General features: G+C 38.5%; 1 protein-coding gene and 1 long non-coding RNA gene across 4 annotated transcripts; one reads left to right on the top strand and one right to left on the bottom strand.

Moving 5' to 3' along the window:
* Nucleotides 1-548: 548 nt before the first annotated feature.
* Nucleotides 549-26,984, bottom strand: Wat (worker-enriched antennal transcript). Its single transcript, XM_071707460.1, has 4 exons — nucleotides 26,643-26,984; nucleotides 12,609-12,741; nucleotides 7,667-7,762; nucleotides 549-2,076 (listed from the first exon to the last, which is right to left on the bottom strand). The coding sequence occupies exons 1-4, from the start codon at nucleotides 26,649-26,651 to the stop codon at nucleotides 2,051-2,053; spliced, it is 264 nt and encodes an 87-aa protein (XP_071563561.1). The 5' UTR covers nucleotides 26,652-26,984; the 3' UTR covers nucleotides 549-2,050.
* On the top strand, nucleotides 15,478-17,447 carry LOC139773183 (uncharacterized). 3 transcript variants are annotated; one of them, XR_011718292.1, is made up of 4 exons: nucleotides 15,478-15,929; nucleotides 16,037-16,110; nucleotides 16,528-16,966; nucleotides 17,231-17,447. It is a non-coding gene; the product is annotated as an uncharacterized lncRNA (long non-coding RNA). The 3 variants fall into 3 exon arrangements; XR_011718291.1 differs by lacking the exons at nucleotides 15,478-15,929; nucleotides 16,037-16,110 and having other exon boundaries at nucleotides 16,119-16,659; nucleotides 16,834-16,966; XR_011718290.1 differs by lacking the exons at nucleotides 15,478-15,929; nucleotides 16,037-16,110 and having other exon boundaries at nucleotides 16,119-16,966.
* Nucleotides 26,985-27,221: the final 237 nt, after the last annotated feature.

The following is a 27,221-nucleotide window of genomic DNA, read 5'->3' on the forward strand; positions in this document are numbered from 1 at the left end:
AGCGTCGTGCACCGTAGATTTCGTCGCGGATAAGAGCACCGCCCGTCGTGTTTATCATTTTATTGGCAAATTTCATTCCGGGACGAGGTCTCCTTAAGCAAGGTTACGAAAGGTTCCCGGTGCAGCTTCGGTAATATTTACGCTCTATGCTGAGCTTAATCGCGTCTCGTAAAACTAATTAATGCGTCTCACTGTAATACAAATTTGCTGCAATAGACAAATATTTAGTGGAAAATACACATAAATATGAAAAATATTTAGTAGAAAATACACATAAATATACTCACCTTTAAATATGTATAACTAATTGTCACAGTTTTAATTTATTTTATGATGATGTATGTCATTTTATTGAGACACATGTCTTCTACAAAATAAAACTCGGCTTGTCCTCAAAATGTTTAAATATACATGCAATCATTGCATGGTCTATCTTCAAAACATTTCCTAACACGTATTGTTTTTTTATTTCTTTAATCAATTCATTTATTTATTTATTAGCAAATTAAAGCTAAATATGTATAAAATTTTCATAAAACAAACGCGGATTTATAGACAATGACTTTATTTTATTCCTATAGAGTATAATAGATTATGTAATATTTACATGCTCCTTGTACGAGTTATAAAAATTATCTAAGATCGACCATACTCATGCGAAGATTATGTAAGGGCGAGCAAATTAACCGGAATGTGTTTTTTTTTTGCCACGGATCAATGAAGCTGTGGACTCGGCGTATTTTTCGCCACCGTGCGCGATTAAAACCAAGCGCGTGCGGAACTGATTGGGCCGAGAAGCCGGGCATTTAAATGCACCAATGTATCTTTAGCGTTTAAAGAACCATGACCGTATTGCACGGAAACGAAAGCGACGACGGCACCCCGCCATTGATTCGCGGCCTCATACCGCTTCCTTACTCTCTCTCTATCACATTTACATATAAATATAAAATATATTACTTATATTAAGCCGCGTCGAACTGCCCGCACGGCGCGGAGCGTTAACAATTTGAACACGAAACGGGCAGATCGTAAAGGCGGTTCACCCGAAAACGGCTACCCACGCTTAATTAAATCGCCATCGCGGTCGCAATAAATAACTTGCCAGTCGGCACAAAACGTATCGCTGCCTCTTAATCATTTTCAGTGGATCCAGCGCAGCGGTGCGCGCGCCGGACCCACCTCTATTTACCCGGTCTTGTTTCATAAGCGGATATCTCTCCCGACTCTGTAAGGCGCGCGAAGCGGATCGCTATTCAGTCCCGCTCGCTTTGTTCTAACATCGCACTGTCAGGAGTGCACGGTGCTGTCTGTGGCTGCTACTAATTATACACGCCTCAGCGTTACCGCCACGCGGAGGCGCGAATACCCGTAGTAATGCACCATAAAATACGACTTGTACTTTCGTAGACTTCATTATGCGGAACGTTCTCGTTGCTCGTATAATACGGGATTATACGTGATTGTCGGGACTAACAGTAAGTGGCGTAATATCAATTTCGATATGGCCGGTATTTAGCTGCTAACTGTCGGTCTCGTTGGCATTCTTAAGGGTGCGTCTCGAGTGATCCTTAATCGAAGGCGATACAGAAACACGGGTCTCATTTACCGCGCTATTCCGTTGAACTTTCATCTTAAAATATTTCGCGCGCTATGCCTTGGGGGAGAAGGGACGTGATGTTTTTAGAATTAAAAAAAATAAATCTCGTTATCGTATAATCGCACGTATTTCTCTATTTGTACATCGCGTTAATAGCTCTCTTTTACCCTGCGAACTTTGCGCAATCTAACAAAGTTCACGGGAAGTAGGCGTACTCCCACGCCGCCAATCGCGGAGGAGAGACTATTGTTAAGTAGAAAGAAGAAGAAAAGAGCTACTTTAGGCTCGTCCTTCCTTCAATGGACACGCACTAACACGTAACGTAACGCTGGTCTATTAATCTACCACAGTGTCCAGTTAGAGTCTGCGAGCCGTGACGTACGTCCGAAACCTTGATCACCATTTTTTTTCGTGTTGTCATCTTCTTGCAATCCCTCGATTACCGGACGTTTAGTAGTAGAAGTAGGTGAAGTAACCTGCAATAAATAAAGACTCATTTTCAAGATGGACGTTTCTGAACCGACGAAAGGGTTAATCGTTGCAAGCTGTTTCGACGATGGATTATTTGAAAAAAAACTCGATTTTTTTCTGTAAATTTATCATATGCAAACATAACTTGATACCGAACGTTAAAGGACTCGTAAATTGTACGCTGCAAATTTATAATAACGGTTATTCCGGTCCATCCAACTTTGTTGCGCTTGCGGAAGCGCGAGTAGACGAAGCAAGGAAAATTAATTGCCGCATTTCTAATCGGCTATACTTCCGGGACGCTCACGCCGGCAGATTCTTCATCGTCATTGAGAATCGCCGCGATAGAATCGCTTTCCCGATTTCCCTCGCCCAACCAAATTCTGATCTTTTCCTTTCTCTCTTCCGCATTTCCCCCCGGGTCCCTTTCATCCTCCTAACGCCACTATTCGACGACGATTTCTGTGAATCCTCGGATTCAACAGCGCGAGGTTCGTTCAACGGTTCGTGTGATTTCCATCTGCGATTCTACCGTCGAAAGTATCCCTCGGAGCGCTAACACTCGGGACACCTGAACGTCGCTAATGAGTAGCGAGGGTGATACCACTTCAAAGCTGCTAATTACAGAACCCTCGTCACCTTGTCCCGCCCGTTGGAGGCGGGCAGAACTGACCTCATCCCCTTCGTCTTCTACCCTTTGATTAGTAAGTGCTCCGCGCTTTTCCGGTCCCCTAGTGCTCTGTCGTTCCTCCCTCGCTTTCGCGCGTAGCACACGTGTGCTTTGGCAAGATCGTACGCATGGAGCGTCGATAATAAAGTCAACCGCGAAACGAATGGGGGATCCGAATGGAAGCCATTAGGGAACCAAAAGGATTCCGCCTCCGTTCCGATTGTAATCAATTTAAACGCGAGAACGCCCTAATGATGAACGGCAGCGCTTAAAAATAATTGTCGATAAATGACAGCCGACCAAGTCAGGCGTGAAAATGATTCGAGCGATCGAGGTGTGTATTTTGCGATCGCATCGTGTCCGCTAATGCTTAGAAATTGCCGTCGGCTTTGAAGTGTTAGATCAATTTTACGTACATCAGATGTCAGATAGACGATTTCTAATCTTTGCAGCGTTGAAACCGAGCGGCATTGCTCTGTTTTAAGAATCATATCGACACAACCTACAGCTGGTTAGTCAAATGTACTGGAACGCTTTATACTGAGTCATTAAAAACTTCTTTCGGGCATTCCGTGCGGAAGTCTTCCCGCCTTCTAAATTAATGTGCCGTGAAAAAAAAGTATTTAACGAAGATATCGTTAAGTTACGAGAGTTCGTTTCCACAGGGAATACCAACGACGAGTTTCGGGGAAAATTCGTTTTTCGCACCCTCCTCTCCTTTCAACCCCAGATAAATTTCCGTCAAGGACGTCCGGAGGGGTCAACAGTTTTTGCGTGTTGCGTAATTAAATGCGGATCGTCGGGTTTAATGACTATCAAGGGGAACGAATGGCCGTTTGACCTAGAACGGTGTGCCATCTTTATGCCGCTGTATTTCTTTAGCCGCATCAAGATTCACGACGGGCGGCTTGTTATCGGTACGAGATACGATCATTCGTAATTGGCAAATTGCAGATGAAGATATTCGCGCACTTTTTATCACGTGTGTTTATCTCTCGCGAGATTTCGAAATAAAAGCTATTGCGAAAGTATTTATTCGACGGAATAGTCACGCTCGCGAGTTGCATCAATCTCGCATCCTCGGCTTTATCAACCCGATTAGCGCAAAAACGTGCTTCGGCGGCTCGGCGGTTTTATTTCTTGCCGGAGAATTAAATTACACTTTGCGCTTGTTATCTGTGCTAATGCGCTGGTTAATCTTCAGAATTGTCCCGATAAAGCCGCGCTTCTCCGAGCTACAAACTCGGAGTTTTACTTTCGGGCTTAACGTACCTCGTCTCCTCCAGCCCGTGTCCTCCATGACGTTAATCACGCCACGGTTGCCCGAGATTTACGTTTTCTCTCCCGTGTCGAGTTAACGCGCGCATTAACAAGTGCAAAACGTTATAAAGTGCGAGATGTACAGGCTTTCCCTCGATATCAGCGGCGCGTGTTTCGCAGGGAGAATTTATTCGCCCGCCATTCACTTCTTTTGCGTCGTACGCGAGTTTTAATACCGTGACTAGTGCCTTTTTCTCTCTCTCTCTCTCTCTCTCTCTCTCTCTCTCTCTCTCTCTCTCTCTCTCTCTCTCTCTCTCTCTCTCTCTCTCTCTCTCTCTCTCTCTCTCTCTCTCTCTCTCTCTCTCTCTCTCTCTCTCTCTCTCTCTCTCTCTCTCTCTCTCTCTCTCTCTCTCTCTCTCTCCCCCCTTCCCCGCTATCTTTTATAGAGTTATATAAAATGTGCGCGCGCAGCGTTGCGGGATATTCCGTTTGCATTTTTTTTATTATAATCGCGCATTTTCTCAATTGGGCTGGCACAACAAATATCTAAGACAAAGGATATTAAGGATATATACATATATACTCGGGTACAAGCAATTTACGAATCTTTGTTTCTCGCCGAATCAATCCGACCGATCTTCGTCAAACCATTATTTGCTAACAGTAATGTACGTTGGGTTTTATGGGAACAAAACTTTATTGCGTGGAGCTAATATTATTGCGTCAACGCATTACGCGTTCGCGATTACGCGTTCTTTCTCTACCGTTTTTTTTTTATTACTTTTTGTAGACGCACAAATTATGCAACCGTAAATTCCCACTCCTTCCGTCGATGACACTTGACATTCTTAGGTAGCACTGATCTTCCAAGAGACAGCCGGTAACGAAATAAAATCGCGATCCCCCGCCGTCGTTCTCTTTTCGAGAAAGACGTCGCAATTAACATCATTCGACGCGAAGAGAAACGAAATTTTACGATTATTCTCATAACACCGAATTCGGCTCTTTTAATCGTTTTGTCACTCTCTAATAAATATTCCGTGACGCGGACTTCTCCAATATGTTGCATGAACGTCTTATGTAATTCCTCTCATCGCCAAGAAATACATACTTCATTTTTATGAGTGTCATATACTTTGATGACTTTCGCCCGTATTTGAAAAAAGATTTCGGATGGACCGTAACTCTCAGAAATGTGTACATAATCTTATTTGATATAAAAACACGCTTTTCGTACAATCGAGAACGAGCAGGAACGCGATTCGCGCGACTAAAAGGAAAAAAAACTGATCGAACTTGATTCGGTGCGTGACCGGCTCGGTTCTGGTCAGAGGCCAAGGATCGAGAGAGCGTTGATCCTCGCTTCTCCGTCTCCGTCTCTCTTCCGGTATTCGCGTCGCTGACCAAAAAGGCAACCTTGTCGCCTTGACGACCTCGTAACACCTGTTACGCGCAGTGGAGTAACTTTAAGTAAGGTTACGCGTAAAACGAGTTTGCGAGTCGCCTTACGAGGCCGCGCAGCCTCGAAAATCGCTTTCACCGAACCGTCGCGTCGCGTCGCGGACTCCCGCGTTTGTTTATGTTCCAAGGCTGAAGATTCCCCACGCTAAGGAACCGGTATATACAGCTGCAGTTCGTCTGCATTTCGCGGAAGGAGGAAGTACAAAGGTTCCATCTTCTCGATTAGCGATCTTCCCTGCTCTCGCTCTCTCTTTCCTCTCTGTCTCTCTTTTTCTCATTACGTCTCGTTATGCCGCTTGATGAGTCTACCGCGCGGCCGAGCGCAGGTGCGAAGGACGGCGCGTGAAATGAAAGCCGAGCGTGCGCTCAAATTACCGGAAGAGACACGTTGCCCCTGCGTACCACGTCGCGGAAATCAAGGGGATCCGATTACGCAAGGAAACCCGTTTCATGATTCTACAATACGTTCGGGTCCCTGAATTGATTTGCAGACGCAGGACCCGATCTCGCTTTCCGACTCTCGCTTCGTGCAAATGGGTGACCGGTAACTGGCTTGCTGGGTATCGCTAACAAGGTTAATAAGATAACGGCGAAATCTCTATTATGTATCGAAAAAAAAAAAAAATGATTCGTGCTCACCGCCGTGTAATTACAGATAAAAAGGGGGCACGTTTATTGAACGTTCACCGCAAAACATTTTGCGGAGACCAATTATGGCGATACCACGCCATGGATATTAAACATATTACTTCTTTCTGTAGACTTACCTTACACAGTGCGAGAGATTACGATGCTTATCTGCTAGTGCATTCCTGTCACCAGACATGCGGTGCACGTTACATAGTAACTAAAAGACCCGCGTACCACGTTATTAGTATCGTCTCACTGTCACGGCTTGCGATCTCCGAATTGATCTCCAATTTAGGGGGAATCGCAAGTAAGACGAGCGAGACGTCGAAAGTTTAAGTTTTATAGCATGCTCGTGATCGCAGCCATCCATTCGTAATGCCATCTCTCAACGTACAGCTTCCCGGGATGTACGTAATGAGAAGAGCTGATTGTCGTCCTCGACGTGAACGACAGAATACCATTAGCACACTCGCAAAACGACGTACCCGCCGAGATTCAAGGATCAAAAACGTCGGGCCGGTAAGACGAAGCCGACCTTCGCGGGAACGTAACGAACGAAGGTAATAGGGGAAAGAATTTTTGCGGTTTTCTGCCAATTCTCAGAGCCGTGTGTATTTGACATCATGGTCGGAGAATCGGGTGATTCTTTTAATAAGCCAATTTTTTTACATAACATGAGAGGAAATCGAAATTACAACGCTTGTGCGTACGTCAGATTTGCGACGATTATATGCTGAGGATTCTTCTTTTTATTAACTTACATATTTATATATTTATGTAACGCTATTAACAATTATAAAGAGTGTCCGAATAGTCGCGCAACTTGCAATAAAGTCACGTTCGTCATTTTAATACACTGCTTTTAATTATAGCGTATCAAAATGCAATATTGCAAGTTTCAGCATTGCATTGAATTGTGCTCCATTAACATAAATATTAACGCTTTATATTTGACAATATCAACAAACCAGCAATATCATCATGAATATATGTATAATAATAATTTCTTGCTCGACTCTCGAAAAATTTGCATAATATTGACAAGCTCTTTACTTAATATTATAGTATCACGTAAAACATATTTCTTTATCATGTGACGATATTGCTGTATTTAAAGTGTTAATATGCGTTTCAGAGAGTCTCGCGTGACTTTTCGAACATCTCACAAAACAATAAACGCTACAGTGCCGCACATGCACAGTGCGCATGAACATGCACCCTCGGTTAAAATTAAAATTCGGAGGAGAGGGAAGGTTGGGAAAATGTGTGTATCATAGACTATGTTATTTCATAAGTGACAACAATAAATAGTGTTTATACATAAATTGAGTGCAAAGGAACAAAGATATCGCGTGATTAAAAGATATTACTCTCCCTTTCTCTCTGTTTCTCCCTTTTCTACTTATTCTGTTATCCTCGACGACTCTTTGGGTTGTCTTACATGCAGAGACTGGTCACGTAAAGGCTCGCCGACTCGTATTCCACCACCGAATTCTTTCAACCCATTCCTCTATTTTTTTGTGGAGGATGCATCGAGATTTCTTTTAATTCTCAGATGTGGACGTACGTATTACCTGAGCCGGGTGGCACGAATCCGTATCCGCTCGCGCCCACGATGACGCCGCTGGTCTCACCTGTGTCTGGTGGCCCAGGTGGGAATAACACCGGACCTTCGAAAGAAAAAACGCATGTTAAACCGATATTCTTGTAATCCTTCTTTAAAGGCCGCGATTGTTCTCACGATTGTTATCGTCTCGGTACCAAAAATGCAAACTTCATTTTATTCCTGCATTTTCAGTCAGTAAGTACGTCAAAACTTTTAGGGCAATCTTGAATCACGTAATAGGAAGAAGATTTGATATGCTTAGGATGATCTATGCGGAAAGATTTTAGCCATTGTTTTGATAATACCATCGATCAACGATTTATAACTGAGTACCGTAGTAGAATGCTACTTATATATAAATGTTTTCTATTGACTCTAGTGAATATATTGACCTCCAGTGATCTATATCGAGTTATACCGCTTAATACAGTGGTATAAGATCTATAGGATCGTTATCGACATCGTTTGACGAGATTGAATCGAGTTGATTGGATGCTCGCATCAGTTACAAAGATCATCATTGGCTTTCATGGTCATTGGCGAAGCAGTGATGTGCGGTTAATCGCACATAGTAAACAGGATCATAAAATGTAACGTTAAAGAGTGAAGGACTTTTGATTAACTTTGTAAAAGAACAGAAGGGTTTTGTTCAATATTATAGAAAATAAATTTGTTTTACAAACTATTACTTTTCGTAAATTATAAAATTGTTTAGTAAATACATGCACTATAATTAAGACATTTATGTAATGCCATTCACCGGTAATTATTGCAGCAACATATTTACATATACAATGTGTTAATTACATACTCCTTTTTATATTTATTTTCGAATTATTACTAACGGAAGTAGTACAGGTTTTATCAACACCTCCCGGGTTACACAAGTCGATGATCAAATCGATGTCGATCATGATTTTTCGGACCGTTTGATTTGATAACGACTAGATTCTCTATTGATCTTTGAACGAGGATCGACACTGTATCAACGCTGCATTAATGTTACAACCAATGATAGATCAGGAAGATATCTCTTCGATATCATATCGATATCTAGTTGATATATGAGTAATATCTAGTAGATATTCCATTGTAGGTAGTCCAGGGGGAATTGGTACATTGGATCACACGTCTAAAAGACGTCGATTCAATGTCGATCCGATGTACCAATTCCCCCTGGGAGATGGTGTACCGTAAGGGCCCATGCACAATGAGAGGAATAAAGAACAAGGAATATATAAGAATTCATAGTCGCATCTCGTTTGAATACAGTCTCTTGAAATATGGTGACAGATCCGCATAATATTTTGTCGATCACTTATCGACGTATAGTCGACATCTATAGAAGTATACATATCGATTTGATATATAGAAGATATCGTATAAGTATCGATCAATTATTGGGGACCCAGATAGCACGTATTAGTTTCATATACGTTTTTTGAACGTATACATAGTTTCATAACCGTAAAGAACCATTCAGAAACGTTTGAACAAAAATGTTTTTGAAACCATGATTTAAGAAACATATTTTTTACGTTTCTACAGTTAACAAAAATACCTATTTGTAAAATTTTTCCTTTCAAAATTAAAAATTGCTTTATCTATATATATAATAGCTTTAATAGCCTTTTTTGAAACATTTAAATTTATATTGCACTAATTATTGCACAAAATAAATCATTTTATCCATGCACATATATCCACTTATTTACTTAAATTAATTTTGTCCTACCGGTCTTAATCTATTTGTCATCGGACAAATCTGAGCTTAGAAAACTTCCAACAGTTGCAAAATAAACATTCTGCTGAACGTGGGCATTGAAAGAACATTTATACGTGTGTTCCGTTTTGAAGAACTTCCTGAACTGGTGCATATCAGTAATGCAATTAAGTTAGAGTAATAGACAAATATATTTTGTTTCACTTTAACTTATTGCACGAATGTGCACCAGTTCAGGAATTTCTTCGAAAAAGAATAGACGTCATAGATGGTATATGCATAAAGCTTCTAGAACATTCTCACGCATGTCTCAAAGACGTCATAAACACGTTCAAAAGACGTGAAAAGTAGGAATTTTAAATGTCTTTATCTAAAATGTCTTTATCATTAAAACAAAACGTTTCTATAATAGTTCTTTAAACGTTATTTTATCAGGAAAAGAAACGTTCCAGCGAACGTTTTTCGAATGGACATTTTTACTCATGAGAAACGTTTCTAGAAATCGGTTATAAAACGTTTCGGAAAAAGGCTTATAAAACATTTCTGAAACGTGTATGTGCTACCTGTGGGGATTTAGTTGATATACGTAGATATCATAATTCAAGTCAAGTCGATATATGGAGAAGTTGATTCGACTTCAGTATGATATCAGTTGAATGATGACTAGATCGTCGACATCTACATAATATTTTCCAGATATTGCGATGAAATCTTCGAAATATCAAATTGATTATTGATTTGCATATGATCTCAACTTGATTTCAATATGATATTCACCAGATTCTTCATCGACTTGTGAACCCGGGCTGTAATCTAATAGAAGCTCAAATAAGACAAAAATTCGAAACAAAAATTCTCCTAAAATTGTATTTGTTTATCGTGCATATTATATTATTTAACAAACCGCAACTGCTAATAGCGCTACAGTGTTACGTGACATTAAAGGAAAGTTGTACTTATCTACGAAGGAGTAGTAGAAATCCTTTCTAACACGAGGAAGTTGTTCGTGTGCCCGTATTATTAATCGGTCTACTGACACGATATTATGTAGACGCAGATATTATCTAGATTTATTAAGATAATTATCTCTTGACGATCGTAGCATTCGAATAACAAACTCCAGTTTCGCCAGTAGTCTTCTCCTATTATTCGCGATGAAGCAGTAACTGAATACGCGAGACGAGCACGCCTCCAGTGAGTAATCGCTATGAATATTCAGCAGTAGAAAAAAACGAACGATTTGTTTGACTGATGTAGGCTTCCGATGTTATCCCGATAATGACTTTCTAAGCAGTAATCTTGATGTAATGAGAATTATGGAAGCAGAAGATAAATTGGAAATGTTAATATCGTTTAATATCGCAATATGAATTGTTTCGAAAAATTATTATCAGTATTAAGTACGAAAACTACAACTCAATGAACGAGATAAGTAAAAAGTATGTATCATAAAACACAGATAATAAATATATTCTCTTAGATCTGTTGCGTGTAACTAGAATAGTTAGTTTTTGCGTTGTCGAACTAAATGTGATTTATTTTGCTACTTGCTCAGCATCCCGTCAGACACATGATATATGACGCATTATTTATTGTACGTGAATTTGAACTTGACACTTATTCCAATGCCGATTATTATGCGCATACTAACGCTCGAACAGGTTGTAAGGATCGCGTGTCCTGTCCGTGTCCGTGCACACAAGCCATTTAAATAATACAGTTCGAACAACCTGAGAAGTAACAGTATTATAATATCCCGAACAGTTACGTTAAATTCTTTTATGTTTATAATTATAAAACAATCATAACATGAGCTTGAGAATCGATAAAATCATATTCCTAAGTTTTTTTCAATTGTATATAAAATCTACTTTTATAAAAATATTATAATTTTAATGCAAGAGGTGATTATGATTGAAAGGAACGCACTGATCAACGAGAAATTACGTACGTTCAGAAATTTTACCATAATTCACGAAGTTCACGGAACATATAAAAGCAAATGGCTTGCCTTTCCTTCCGTTACGCGTGCACGTGTTCAGGTAAATCCCTAGTTAGCCTCGTTGTTCCGGTAAAAGTTCCGTACTATCTAAGCAAGATAGGTTCTGCATCAATAACAAGACATTACCTACACAACGATTCGATTCAGGCTCGTTCCTCTCGATCGCAATCAGACGTTTGATTATACGACAGCGCACTTCAAAGAGCATTCCTTTTATATCTTGGATCTTTATGGCTGAGCGGACACAAACCATCATAAAAACGATTGTTGTATTGTCAATCATGCACGGAATGTTACATAAATAGACGCGGTACGGATAATGAGCCGCAGAGCTATTAATCTTCAAAAATATTTCCGTAGAACCACGTATTTATCTCATCTACTGAATTTCTGAACAGAAATTACTAAAACTGTTGTAAATGTTTAGTTTATTGTGAAATTGTGCGCTTTTCTATCGTATTAAGGTTTGCACAGTAATATACGTGCGGAACAATAATTGTCGCAATTATACTCTGTAACATCTCTCAATAACATCGTAAGCGAGACTTCGTTTCCGAGAAATCTATCACATTGAGGAAAAACTTTCGAACGATTGAGGAATTCTAGCGAGCGGTGTTAGAATGCCTACCATTATTTACGGATGGAACGAGGCCGTTTCTTCGCGGCGTATGCAAATAGAAGAAAACATAAGAACACAAATTATCGTAATTGCATGATGCTCAGCTTCCTGATAACGTTGGAGGATATACAAGCGCGAACGAACACTTCCGAAGCATACCATAAATCTCAATGAGTACTTTGAGTCATCTAATAATAGCGTATGGACAAAAAGAGGAAAGCATAATTGTTTTGGTAGTGAGCAATCGCGCACGGTAATGCCGGTAATAATATACCGACGAATCATCTTCGAATTATGCAAATTCAAGTAGCCGCAGTTATAAAAGTGTGCAAGAGTCATCACAGAAAATCTTATAAGCGATGCCAGAAATTTATACTTGATTAATTTACAACTTTATAAAATGTTGCAATACATATCAACGATGTAAAATATATCCGGCTATAATTAAAAAGTAAGTATTACTGTAATTCTGTTAATCTACATTGAAGCTTATAATCGAAGAAGCTGTCCGTTATACTTTTAACGATACATTTATATAATCTTGGTTGTTGTGTAAAACAACTTACCCCTATTTGATCTCGGATCCCTCATTATTGCGGCCGAAATGCCTCCGTAAGGACCAAATCCCCTGAAAAAATGCCTGAAATCCTGTGCCGAGACGCTCGCCAGGACGGCCATGACAAATGCGACTAGAACAATCTGCAATTAAGAATTCGTAAATTTGTAATTCTCACGAAAGCGTTTTATTCGTTCGAATTTAGAGAGCGTGTTTCTCGATGTTTTTAATAAGCGACCGATATGTGATAAACTTAGGATCAGATATTTCCTTTCCATTTTATATTAAATTAGAGAAGTTTCGTAAGTGAGATAGTAAATCTATAATGACAATAAAACAGTTTAATGTGAAAACTGAATTAAGTTCGTGGAAACGTCTAAAGGGGAAATAAGAACAATAACATCTCATTTTACATTGTTGTGAAAATTGTTGTGAAAATTGTTGTGTAAAAGAAGCATAACGTAAGAGGAAAAGTAACCCTAACTCGGATGTTCAATCTTATATTTTTAAACTGCATTACGAAATTATATGTAGCAACCGCTTCTTGTGAATCGCAAATTAGACGCGATATCATGCTTAACTAAGAGAGAATCTTTCTCAATGAGCATTCACACGTCCAGTATGTTGCAGTGATTTACATAGATACGGAAAGATAGACATTAAGGAGCCAAGGACGTTATTTTTCGCTCGTTGTATAAACCGGTTACTAATTAGAACAAAATAAGAATGCTTTCGCGTTTAAGTCAGTCGTATTCTCACGGAGCAACAGCTGCTTTGACGAAACTTGCTCTTATTTGTAGCGCAAGTGAGTGTTCAAATCATCGCGAGAGTAATTTCGACCGTTACAGCTGTCCGAAAAACGACCGTTATTTTATCAGCGTATCCTGTACCAAAGTCCGCGTCGATCTAGTCTGTCAGGTGCTAAATAATGGCACTAATCCGCATAACGACGTTAAGTATAGGCTTTAAATTATCGAGATAGGCTTTAAGAGCTGGCAGAATGTTCAACGCACAGCCATACGTCGCCCGTTGAAAATTGCGCGCTGTAAAACCTCGGAATTATATCCCTTTGCTTATCTACGCGCTCTCTGCGGTCTGTGAAGTTATATCGTCCGTAACGAAGGTGCGTGACAATTTTTACTGCTGATCGATCGCCGACCACGTTTCCAGTGTACAATTTCCACCGCAAGGCGCAGAAATTTACGACCCTATGACACACTTCTCTAAATAGCCATTCCGTGGGATATTTACAAGTAAATATGCCACTTAACGTTTTCATTTTATTAAAAATGGCCTGACACGCGTTTGCGCAACCGGCTAGAAATCGGATTTTGACAAAAATTACTAGATCCGTTACGAAAAAAAAAATCTTATTTTTCTTTAGCGTGAGTTTATTTGTTTCTTGACAACAATTTTACTTTTACATTTACTGCGGTGTTTGTTGTGCAGTCGCGATTTTCCATCAATTCTAAATTTAATGGCTGCATCGCGTTCAAATCTTTCGCACCAATCTATCGCGCTCCGTAATGTCGTAAGACAAACACTGTCACAATTAACGAAGAAAGCCGCAAGGACTCTCGTCGGCTTAGGATGACGTAAACCTCCTCTGCGTTCGCTTCGAAAAAATCCGTTATCGCGCCACGAATTTTATGTATTTCTTACGCAAACGCGAGAAAGGTGGAGCAACAGGGGGACGAATCGTCGAGTCTCAATTTCTTTCTTCTTCGAGATATCGTTTACGTAAAGCATCTGATGAAATCGTTACAGCCGATTTACGGCCTATACCTCTCAACGAGGCATCAAACGCGTCGAGAAGCAGATCGTCGAAGGACACCACTATTCGATCGCAATTATGGAAAGCATAGGCCCTCGAGGTAATCGTTCGGATAAAGGTTACCTCGATTGTCGGCACGGTCGGCGCGATACCGAGTTCGTTCGCCGCGATTTGTTCGTTCACGAGATTTCCGTATCAAAGGCAAGGTGAGCCGCTACCACGGCCGCTTTCCGTCGAACCTCTTTTCGCGCGGTTTTCTTTCGCCGGTGCAATGTCAAGGTGAATCGGCTGGTGGTTCGCCTTTAAAATCGAGCACCGTGCGTGCAGTTTCTCGGAACGGAACTTTGCTACAAAGTCGATCATGCGAAAACACTTAGGTCTGTTCCTCGGGCTTAATGTTCGGACAGGAATTCCGAGACCGGCGATTTTTGCAGTAACTGCTTTCGGATCGCCAGGATTCTGGGACTTTGATCGTGACGGTATTTTTTTACGACAGCGATCTATAACCGTTATGGTAGAGAATTAATAGCGGGACAAATTAACGCTGCCAACAATTTATTATCTATTTTCTGTTAATATACGCCGCGAATTAGTTTCAACGCTCGACATTTCGACATATAATTCCAGGCGGCCGGATTATTATCTTACAAGCGTAATGCAATAACGTATTGCCGTTAACGAAGCATAATTAATGGACCGAAAGCCGCGCAATAATGCAACGGAGCAAACATTTATTCGGCGAAATACGGAATAACGATCGTATCGCCGAGAATAAATATACAAGTGCAGATTACACAAATAGACATACAATTTTATACATTTATACATTTTGTACAATTTTATACAACAGAATGTAATCCTTTGCACACATTTCTTGCACACAACTCTTAACCTTATATATATATTATTGCACTTTTATAGAAATAAATTTAAATTTCTTAAAATTATAAGGTACATTAATTTCTCTTTGTCATTAAATCACCTCTCCTTTATCTCTACCTATCAGCATCATATATATGTCAAAAAAGATTGATTCAAATATTTAGAATATGAAATAGGTTTATATTGAAGTGATTATTATAATCAAAAGAAGAAAAATTTTGGGTCGGATAGTATACGGTAGTTATTAAACCGGATTATAAGCCGCCGTGAAAACGTAGTCAATTTTGCAGAACTGTTAAGTTTGTGTAGCATCTAATCGAAAGTGGCGCGCGTAGCACGCTATTGTCTCATGTCTCGCGTCCAATCAGGCGCGCGACACGTAACATATGCGACGCCGCGTACACCTATCTATCGACGGCGCGTTCAAAATGGTACGTGTTAGCCAATGACTATAGCGGCACGTCACGAACACCTTGAACTCATCGTTGAATCCAAGGAGTGCTTTGTTCTGGAAATTAATTCTTATTTACAAACAACGTTTGTTAATAACGCTTTTCGAGAATGCCCCGATCTCCAAGGTGATTTAACTTAGTATCTTCTTTGGAGTCATAGAAGACGGCAACAAAAACCTGATAAATCATAGTCTTGCTTGGAATTATAAATTTTTTTACACAGGTGAGATAAACTAATTAATTAAATATAATAATTAATAAAAGATAAATTTTAATTTGCGTATTTCCAATTGCGTATTTCTTTTCTAATGCATACGGAATATGTTACAGCAAAGATGAACGGCAGCTCGGAAAATGCGAAACCAAATGACAACTCAAAAATATTGCACGACTCCATAAGTCAGGTATTTATACATATATTGAGATATATATATTCTTCTTTATCCCTCTCTCTTAATTGTTTTTTTATATCTCTTTCTTTCTTCGTCAAATCGTCTTTGATATTCTGTTTTCAAATCTTTTATCCTTATACCATTATTTCTTGTTTCTTCTCCCAGTTGTCCAATTCCGCCACAATTATACTTTTTTCCCGTCTTTTCTTAACACTTGTACCTTTTTACCTCTAGCAATACCTTTAGATTCTCCTGTATAAATTAGTTTACCTCTTTGACTCACAATCAGTCCTCTGTCTTTATTTCCACTTCTTTTATAATAATATTCTTTTTCTTTTCTTCTCTCTCTTTCCTTTCATTGCGGTTTTTATTCTTTTTTCTACTTTTTTCTGGTTTTTCTCTTCACTTGCTATGTCTTTTCTTTCTTAGGAATTAAGAAAAACAGAGATTAAAGTTTTACAATTAAAAAAAGAAATAGAAGTATTTTGTAAAATTGGAGAGCTTCAAATAAAGTGCTTCTATTTAAAATTATCCCTTATGGAGGCGGATTATTCTAAGAAGGTGAGGAGAAATTGACCGCGTTCCTCAAAAAGATAAAAAAAGTCCTTGATATAGCCAATTTTAATAATATTTAATTAAAATTTAACAAAGATTTTTTACAAAATGGTCACTACTCGATTACTACGCTGCCGGCTGCGATTTATAATATTTGTGTTTTTCTACATTTATTTTTAGTTAGAGGAAGCAAAGGGAAAAATTAAAGTGTTGGAAGAAGTAAATATAAAACTACAAAAATCAAATGATAAATATAAAAAATTCATTGACGATATTCAGAGGAAAATTAATCAATTAAATGTTTGAAAAATAAGTAAGTATCGACATTGTGTTGCAAGTTATTTTTATTTTTATTCTGTTAGAGATTAAATCTTAATCAAGATTAAATTTTAATGAGAAATAAATGTTTCAACTTTATGTAAAAATCTATTCTGTGTTATAATGTATCTTGTAAAAACAAAATATACGATTGTCCGATCAATTTTCCAAACAAAAATTATTCATTATTTTTTGCATGAAATGTTACGCTTGACGTTTTACAATAAAAAATAAATATAATTTTAATTTTTAATTTCAGCTTTGATCAGACAGAACAAATCCTCAGGAAATCCTGAATATGTCCAAGACATTTCTAAGATCGTCCATAGATATAAGCTATTATGTATTAGGGTTATTACTTTTGGATGGTATACTTAATTGATTTCACAGAATATCACTGCGTTTTTTATTTTTCTAAGTTTTAAGATTGTTTATAAATATATTGTCATTATATCAATAAATATATAAATAAATTATATTGGGTCCCTATTATAGAGCTCCTTACAACTAAAATATAACTTGACAAGTTAAACTTCAATGGTGAACGAGTCGCATTCTTGTCATTATATTTTTAAAAACAGCATACTTGTTGCAGACCGACCGTAAATATTGATCGTCGAATAAATACAAGTGCGAGAAGATATAAGCTAATGACTAATGACGTAGGCTCAGTCGCGGGACGGCAGATTGACAGCACTTTTAATTAATAACATTCATTAAAAGAGGGTGAACGCGCGAACTGCTATTTACGATTTTTCTACAGACGCACGTTTTCTTGTTTCTGATTCTTATCGGATGCGGTCGCGTGTCTCCAGTATAATTCACTTTGTTAATTAGCCATCCAATAAAGTGAATAAACAACCATCGATCTCAACAGTTGACTTATATAGTCACGTAGAAGTCGTATCAATATGTAAATACAAATTGATTAGAACTAAATGCAACGTATGTATAAACCGTGATCGAAGTATACAAGAATTTAGAATAGGCGGTAATGTTTTAGACAGGTGTTTTATAAAAAGAAAAACTTTACATAAACATATATGTAATTTTTAAGACCCTTTAAGTTGTCCACTAATGCCATTTTAATTTTTAAAGACTTATTATTTTGTCAGAGATACCGAATATAAAAAAGAATCGCGTGTCAGATACACAGTAATCCGTCTCAAAATCAATTCCTATAGAATGCATCATTGAATTTTTTTATTTCCAGTAGCTAGAGAATTAGAAATTTAGAATTGAAAACAATAATAAAAGAATTTTACGATGTATTTACAGACTACGTCAAAGGCTAGCTGGCGAATCAGTTTTTACACGAAAATGGAATGGATAAAATGATGACATTGTGACAATTCATAGAACTACATTCATGTAACACATTAATTTTTTCTGTGAAGCACAGTCCAATTTCAGTGATTACATCTTTCTCGGAAATTTTTCGTGTCCCCGGCCGCGCCGTACATCGTCACGCAATAAAATTAGACGCAAAGATCAAGGCACGAAAGACAACACACGGAGAAGAAGTCGGTTACACAAAATTATGAGCAATCTTATTTCAGCGTTTGCGTTGTAACTTCAAACACCGCGACAGTTACATCTCTACTCGCACAACGTGAAGGCAAGGTGAAGGCGAAGCGAAGCATTCTATCGAGATGCTAACTCCTGAGATCTCTCCGCGGCGGCGGTGAGACCGGGTGAGATGACGGAGAGGAGGACCTTCGGAATGGAAGAGATCAGGCTCGCGATTACGACACAATGGTCAGTCGAGCGGAAATTCTGATGACAATGCGAATATCGAGGAGAGATGCGGGCGCGAAGCGAAGGAAATAATTTAGAGAGAACCATCGCTCTCTCGCTGTTACTCGCCTAACTCGCCATCGGTGGCATCACGCCGCCTTCGTTTCTACGAGGTCGCCTACAAAGTGCGGCACACATGTGCGTAAGACCGTGACGCGAGATCACGCCGGCCAGATATCTCCGTCCGCGAACGCGCGGACGATCGCGAGAGGAGGGGAGGGGTAGGAAAAAGCCATCTACATAACGACATATGTCTGTGGAAATAAAAAAAAAATGCGCGTGGCGGTATTTTGCGGCGACACGATTTCGCATGGCGATTTATTTTACGGCCGCGAGGCGATATCGCCGATCGAACGCCACGATCCGCGACCGCGCGATCGTTCTCCGCTCAGAGGTTGCGTTTGTTTATCCACGGACGAGAAAAAAAAACGGGGAATGCGGGCGTAGTTTCATTACGCGAGCGGTATTTCATTCCGCTGTTTTGTCTCCGCGAACTCGGCGACTCATCGGACGACGGAACGACGCCGATGAATATTCATCATCCACGATGTAATAACTCATACCGCGTCTCGTCGTCGATATTCATAGGATTAGAGAAACGGCTTTTTTCGAAAGATATTGCGGCCGCGTGTCACGTCGGCGAGATACGTCATGAGAATTTTACGATAAATTAATTTCCCGCGTCTGTCCGCGCTGCAAAAATTTAAAGTCTTCGTTAAAAGCATTGATTTCCGTAGGGTATTACGTTGTTTTATATTTTTAAAAAATCTTGAATATCTTTAATAAAAGCCGTAACGATTTATGTTGCTATACTCGTGATATCCACTGCTGTTCACGCGTATTTCCATGAATCGATGACAAATCAATTAATCTAAAGTTATTCCGACGTGTCAAGCTGTCGAATTAATGATCCTATTAATTTATTTATTCAAGATCGACATGTCAATTATTGAGGCGTATATCTTTCATTCGTGCGCGCCTTGCAGAAAAACCTGAAGGAAAAATGTAACAAACCGGTATAATAAACTTGGCTCTAGATATCCGTATTGCCCGCATTTAATTTATATACTTATATATTAAGTTAACAACTAGTTTCTATATTACTGCAAGGAAATTTGTTAATTTTTTCCTTATTGATGTATTGAGGAAGAATCAAAAGATTCATTGAATAGATCTGAGATATGGAGATATCAGTATATTCTAATATAACATTTCTAATTACATTTATTATTTATTAACAGACGTAACTGAGCATATTGTTACTTTCACTTGATATTTAAGCCTAAGACGGCTGACAATTTATTTAGATAAGCAAATCTTTTGTTCGTTTACTTTATGGAACGGATGATTTCTCGTGAATCATGTTCCTGAATCGATAACGATATTGGACAAGCTAAGGAAAGGGGGAAGCTCTCACGTCTTTTAGCCCGACGATAATAATGTACGTTACACGAATACCTAGATAGAGTACGGTCAGATACTTAACAATGTCTATACGTTAAAGGCGCACTTCCGCGTTCGGCACCGAGTGAAACGTCCGTGTACGATCTGTTCCTGTGGGTGAACTTTTACACCATTAATATTAATCGGCGCAATTAGCTTGCCGTGTATTCGGAGAATGTACGTGTGTGCACAATAAGGAATCAAGCTGATGGGCAACAATTTAAAGTGCTAGCTGATCGCAAGATAGTTTGCGATAGCGAGGTCTTTAATGCGTTTATCATTACAAAAGTCTTAAAGAGAAATCTGTTCCTCGTTATTTAATCTTTATTTTTTTTTGTTGATTGTTATATCAATATAAAACTGTAATCGACACACAAGTAACATTAATGTACAATTATATTCCGCGTATTATTACTTATTTAGCTATATAGTCAATAATAAAGGAATAGTTTTATCAGATTTCAAAATAAAATATTTCAAAATTTATTTTTCATGCATGTTGTATACATTAACATCGCCTGCAATACTGATTCATGATTTTTTCATTAGAGACAATCCAATTAACTTAATGTTTTTTTCCTGGTAACGTAACTTGTGACTTCTAATAGTTACAAGCGCATTACAAATCGCAATATATCGTTACTGGATAACTGGGACAGGAGATTTCTAATAAATTCGTCGATATATTATAAAACATCTTCCGCATTTGTAACTTCTGCGTATAGACGAAATGTATACTTGCACGTAACGTAAGAGGCTGCGATATAAACATTTTGTTTAAATTGCTTTTCTTATTGTGAGATGTCCGCTTCAATGATGCTAATTTACGTTTTGATGAGCGCCACGAGAGCTGGATATGTTAGGAAAATCGAGTAACGCGTTTGTTTCTTTGTGTCTCGTCATGCAAGGTAAAATGTCGCAATTTAAGGCTCATCTACGTTATATCCAAATCGCGGCATCGAAGGTGACGGATATTATTATTTTTCTGCTATAATTCGTGATTTTTAGTTATGAAGCAGAATGCGAAACGATTACACTCATTCAACGTAACACTGTCAGAAAGCTAACGGTAAGAAATTATAATTTCTCATAATTCCGCACCAGTTGCAATAAATTCGGATAATGCCGTTGCATTTCGAGGAAATAAAGTGCAAAAATTCGACTCAAGACATTAAATTCAGCAAACAGCAAAAAGAAATTACGTTTAATTTAAACACCAAGCGATCTTATCATTGTTTTTTTTTAAATATAATTTTTGTTTATCGCAACGCGAATATGTATAATTATCCTTCCTTACGTCGAAGCAATCTGAAAGTTAATAATAGTGTCAGCCGCATATTACACCGTTCACGAAAAATCCGAGCAATGCCGAATTTAATTCGTGGGGACCAATTACGATTCGAATGTTCATGTTTCAGGTACATAAATCACGCTATCCGAGAATATTACAGAGAAGCGCAACGTTGACTGCAACATACAAACCGTTTAACGTACTTGGCTAAAACGTCGATTAAATTCGTTACGCCGACGATAAGTACATCGGTCAACGCGCGTCGTTTCATACTGTGGGTTTCTATGCCCGCATGAAATTTCCCTTTTAATACGGTCATATGGTCGGCTAGTTTCCTATCTCTCGCAAAAGCGAGGCAGAACTGTGGTCAATATTGCGGAAGACATTTACGATCGTACTTAAATCTCGCGGGCATTTAATCAGGAAGATCGCGGGGGCTTAATGCAAAAGAAAAGGAAAGAAGAAAGTGTGTAGTAGCCCGAGGATCTATTGTTTAACAAGAATGCAGGAATTCTCGGAACGGTTGGAAAATTACGCGTCACGGGCGACGCGACGGGTGCATCGCGAGTGGTAACGCCTCTCTTTCACGGAGAGAACAGATGTTACTTTCCTCGCTCCTTTCGTGAGCTGGGAGGCACGCTTTCTTAGAAAATTAATTTGCTGCATGTAATAAAACTATTTCATGGTAGCCATATATGATTCAGGATAATTTATGAACTGTAACTTGAAAAGTTCTATAAAATAAATGATAAGTATCTTCATGATTCTATGTAAAATTACGTAAAATAATTTTTACGGAAGAATCAGTAGCATATCATTGTTCTCGCGAAATCTCAGCTCCTTCCGCGATTTGAAAATCTCAGGAAAACTTCGTTCCAAATACGTAATTAAGTGGATCTGCCGACGGAATTTAATTAACTCGTTCCTTTGACTGCACCTGAGACTACACGCGGTAAGCGAGAGTTATAAGAGCGCATCATTTTCACGCTATATCATGTAAGGTGCTACCAAGTGAAAGTACACGCACTAAAATCGTTCTAGGACAAGCTCGTTCGCTTCTATGCTAGTATTACGATCCCGCCCTTGGCGGTAAGCCAGCCAAGAAAGAGGATCAAAGGTGTTGAAAAACGGGCATGCACGTAACTCATAATGTATTATACATGTGAAATCCACAAATGTGAAATATTTCAAATGTACGTTAGGCCAGCAAAATTTTACGAGAGTCTAAGAAAAAGATTTTCTAGCTTAGATTTACGTCAAAATATTGTATGTGCTACAGAATAATTAAATCATATGAAACCAATAAAATAAACAATAAGAACTAAATGAAAGACTAAATAGAATGATTTGATTCAAATCTGAGATTAAATGTCATAAATTCAACATTATTATTAATATTATTAATATTATAAGAAATATAAATAACAATATATGTACGTATGAGTGGTAATTCTTTCCACTTTGCAGAAATACATTACATGGTTCTACTATCATTTCCTCTTCCTACTATATAGGAAGTGCTCTCCTTTCCCCTTCGTTAGACATGTGTAACGGAAAATATATAAGCGAATATTTCCAACGCATTGTGTTATCAGTAATCATGTAATATTGGTTGTTAGTGACGTTTTGTGAAAGGGATCATGCCAATTCAAGAAAGTGGAAAACATTGTAAAAGGATATTTTCGATTGTCACAGTTGGACAGTTATCGAAGTACGACGCAAAATGCTGTACACTCTCCCCGATAGAAATAAAAGAAAAGTTAGCAATATGTGTGTAATAATTTGAAAACGTAAACATAGTTTAAAATAATAATAAAAATTATTTATAAAATTGTTGCTTTTGATTAATTTTGTAAATTTTGACTTAAAATATTCGAAAAATTAGAAAATTTTAAGTATAGATTATTGTAAATCGATAAATCTAATATATATTATATAACTTTTAATATTTGCTTCTCTACTTACAAACAATCGACATGTACATTTAATTTTCCATTATCAATAATTATTAATTTAAAAAAAGGAAAAGAGAAAAGATTTAGAAAATGATATAAACAGATAAGTTTTATAAAGTCTAAATTATAGAAAATTTGAAATAAAGTGTACTAATTGAGATATCTCAACAGATTTCCTAATTATGTTAAAGATCAATTAAAATTTCTTGATTTGCTCCACTTTTTTGCTAAAAAGATTTGCAGTTGCTTTAAAGGAAAATTAATAAAAGAGCAGAAAATTACATACTTTGATCACCAAGATTGTACCATTTTTGTACCATAGACGCACATATATGCACACACACACACACACATATAAATCCGGTAACCACTTGTGAAATCGCGAAGGGAGTGACACAATTGTAGCTTTCTGCATACCATTCGTGCGCTCTAAATCCGTTCTAACTACGCCTATAATAATCCCATAGATAAACATAAACGTATGTTTGTCTATGGGAGAACCATATTCGTTTATACAAGGGATTTAACTCTAATTTTAAATATAATGCACAATGCAAATAAATGAAATACTTTGTTCCTTATTTCATTCCGCGCAAACTTTATTAAATATATGCAGTTAAAAATTTGAAAAATTTGTGAAGAAATGAAAAAGAATGATGTCCAAATAAAGCTACAGATCAAAAATTTATGGAAATATTAAGAATAATTAAAAATTAATATAAATATTATACGTGTATCTTTCACTGCAGCCAGTTTCTTGGTTTTTGCACGGAAAATTTGGTTCTTCGGAATTGCATTGTATTTTACACTATGGCAATTAAAAGTATATTTTATAGATATATACAATGTTAAATCATTGTTTGCTAATGTACCATTAGCATCTCACGATTTGACGTGTGAGCCATGGGATAAATCCAACGCTTACGAAATTACAGCTTATGGTGCACCGGAATTGCACACCGCAACGTTACGAAATTTTCACTAATAGTTTGCATAACCAGTCCAGATTATTAGCACCACTTTCTCGCGATTTATTTGAAAAAATGATGTTTGGAAAACATCGTTAACGTTACCGCGCATGATTTCAAGCCAACTGGACCCGATACTAGTCAGAGATGTTCAATTCCATGCACATTTCATGTGTGCAGCACAGTTTATAAATTAGATGAAATCACGTTCCGCGGGCTTAACTTAATTGCATAACTTTTCGCTTTTAATTCTTTGTATTTTCTATATTATATAAGCATATTACACTTTAATAATTATTTAATAAGTACGTACATTTTTTAAGTAGACTTAAAAAACCGGTACTTGATCAATAATAATAATATAGCACTACTTGAGACGGTAATGGCACTTCTTACTTGTTAGTTTTCCCGGCGATATAAATCTGATACAATTTCTTTCTCTTTTTACAATATCACCATAATATGTGATGTAGTATAGAAATTATGTATTTTTTCTATAACTTTCATGTATATAAAAAACTTGAAGAGAATGTCGTAACGTGTAACACGTGTAGAAATAAAGATATCTAACAGCGCCTTTCATATATCGTTTTGTGTAACCCTTAATTTCTATAATTTCAATAAGAAATTTTAATATATCAAGGAATCGAGAGTAATGAAACCTGAAATGTGAGCACAGATCATTTTGAGAATAATTAAAATTGCAATCAAAAGAATAATCATGCGATTGAAATGTTTTAACGAAGATAATTTGAATTATCTTAATTAACACAAATTGTTCGCAATGTCCTTACTAATATAAGCGTACAAGAACTACGAATAACAATTCTTCATTTTTATTTCGAAAGAGATAAGTTAGAGCCAGGTGATCATTCTTAGAAATATAATCAAGGAAGAGTCTTCCTAGCAACGATGTTACTCTTGTTATGCATTACGTAACATGTGAACGATCTAAAGCTTGCCGGACACGCCGGTTCACCAACAAACGATCGGACGGCCCGGGGCAAGGCCGCAGACCTGTCTCGCCACGGGCTAGAATCTCGTGAATGAACTGTTACACGGTGTTTGCGGATTTCATTCGCTGCAGCTATTATCTCCGCGCGCATCTCTCTTCCCTATGAGAGCTAATCGATCTCTTTCGTTAATTTATCTGCAGTTTGTAATTAACACACGTGAATCTTAAAGGAGAACATTGTAGTACGGGTAATTATCACAGAACAAGTCGATCTGTAACAGTAGTTTCTTTTTTTAAATAATTGCACTTGAGATTTCTCATTTCTAAATAATTATTCAGCGCCATCCATTGTAGCTAATTGAAATTATCAGCTACCTGTCTGCTAAAATCTTTAAACGTTGATTTACGAAAGTTCGAAATCTAGGATAATCGTGGCAGATGCATTTTAACAACGATTACACCGCGGCAGCATATACATCGTTTTAAAATTCTGTTCAATTAACGTGAATCAAGGCAAAATTCCTTTTCTTCCATATCTTTAATTGCAATGAGAATTATTAGGCAGATAGGAGCGAACCGACCGTATAAACGTATATAGAAAAGCATGCTTTACTTTATGACCAAACGCAAGGTTCCGGAAATAAGAACGTAGAAAGTCGAGTCGAAGTAGTTGGAGATATATATTTTTGCTTTTACGTCGAAACGCGCGATGTAAATAAGATTCTCATTCATTGTCCGCCTCCAACATAATGCTACCTACGCGAACGATGAACCCGATACGAAGTCTGGATCTGATCCCTTAATGCGGTGATAAGGTGTTTAAGCAGCCTAATAATACGATCGTCGTCTACAAAATTTATTAATTTAAAGCGAAACGTCGCATTGAGAAAATGTGATCTACAGATTATTGGATCCATGTATTTAAATTACATGTGACGTTGACGACGAATCTTATAAAGCTGTATGGAAGTCAGTAAACTTCTTAATTCTCTATTCCCTCATAAAGATGCGCGTGCATTCGAAAATGTTTGCGTATCGCTGTTGCTCACAAAACTTCAAGACCTCACTAAGATCTAACGGCACGATCTCACTGGTCCAGAACGAAACACTCTCGACCACTCGCGACTCCGCACGTATCGCGAAAACATAGCGAGACCCTCAGGAGGACTGTCTCTACCGATCCCTTTCCGTTACTCGTTCGCGCGCGATGGCTCGCTCGTTCGCGAAGCGTACGGTATCACACATGGGCACATCGTACTTACGATCCTCATCTCTCTTTCTCTGGATCTCCCCCGAAACTGCGGCGAGTCGGAACGAGCGCGTTCTCCGCGTTTCCCCGTGAGCCGTGCACAGGTCGGCCGCCAACTGCAGTTGCACTCTCGTTAAGCGGCGAGTCTAGGAGTACCGCGCAACGGTGGTGTGCCACCTGCCACGCGGGGGTACGTTCTCGGAGTCGCGGGCTCGCGGATGGTAGGGGGGCTCCGGAAGAAACGCCTACCACGGTGCGGATCGTCAAAAGTGGCGGAGTAGTTTCCTCGTGGTGACGGCGGATCCTAGGTGTCGGAGACTCTCACAGGCTGCTTGCCCGTCTTGGCAGTAGAGTTTAACTCCCGGTGGGGGCCGATCCTGGGACTTATATATGTCGACGTTGGAGGCCATCCGCGTCTGTCCCCCTGTTCCCCCCTCGTGCGCCCCCGCCCGAATCATTACCCTCCTGAGGGGCGCGAGCGATGGTCAAGGTGACCTTCGCTTCTCCGCGGGGGATACCGCGGACAAGAAATTATGCGAGAGCAGCTTCGCGAGAAAGGCGAACGGAGCCGCCTCGCGGATCGCCTTTCGAT

The sequence above is a fragment of the Temnothorax nylanderi genome, unplaced genomic scaffold (assembly GCF_030848795.1).
Source record: "Temnothorax nylanderi isolate EJ_2023f unplaced genomic scaffold, tnyl_v1.0 TNYL_tig0058_pilon, whole genome shotgun sequence".
Lineage (NCBI taxonomy): Eukaryota > Metazoa > Arthropoda > Insecta > Hymenoptera > Formicidae > Temnothorax > Temnothorax nylanderi.

Excerpts from the sequence above, each read along its gene's own strand:
- Wat (XM_071707460.1), bottom strand. Across the intron at positions 7,763-12,608 it reads GGATCCGAGATCAAATAGGG|GTCCGGTGTTATTCCCACCT; the intron begins GTAAGTTGTTTT and ends TTTCTTTCGAAG. Across the intron at positions 2,077-7,666 it reads ATTCGTGCCACCCGGCTCAG|GTTACTTCACCTACTTCTAC; the intron begins GTAATACGTACG and ends TATTTATTGCAG.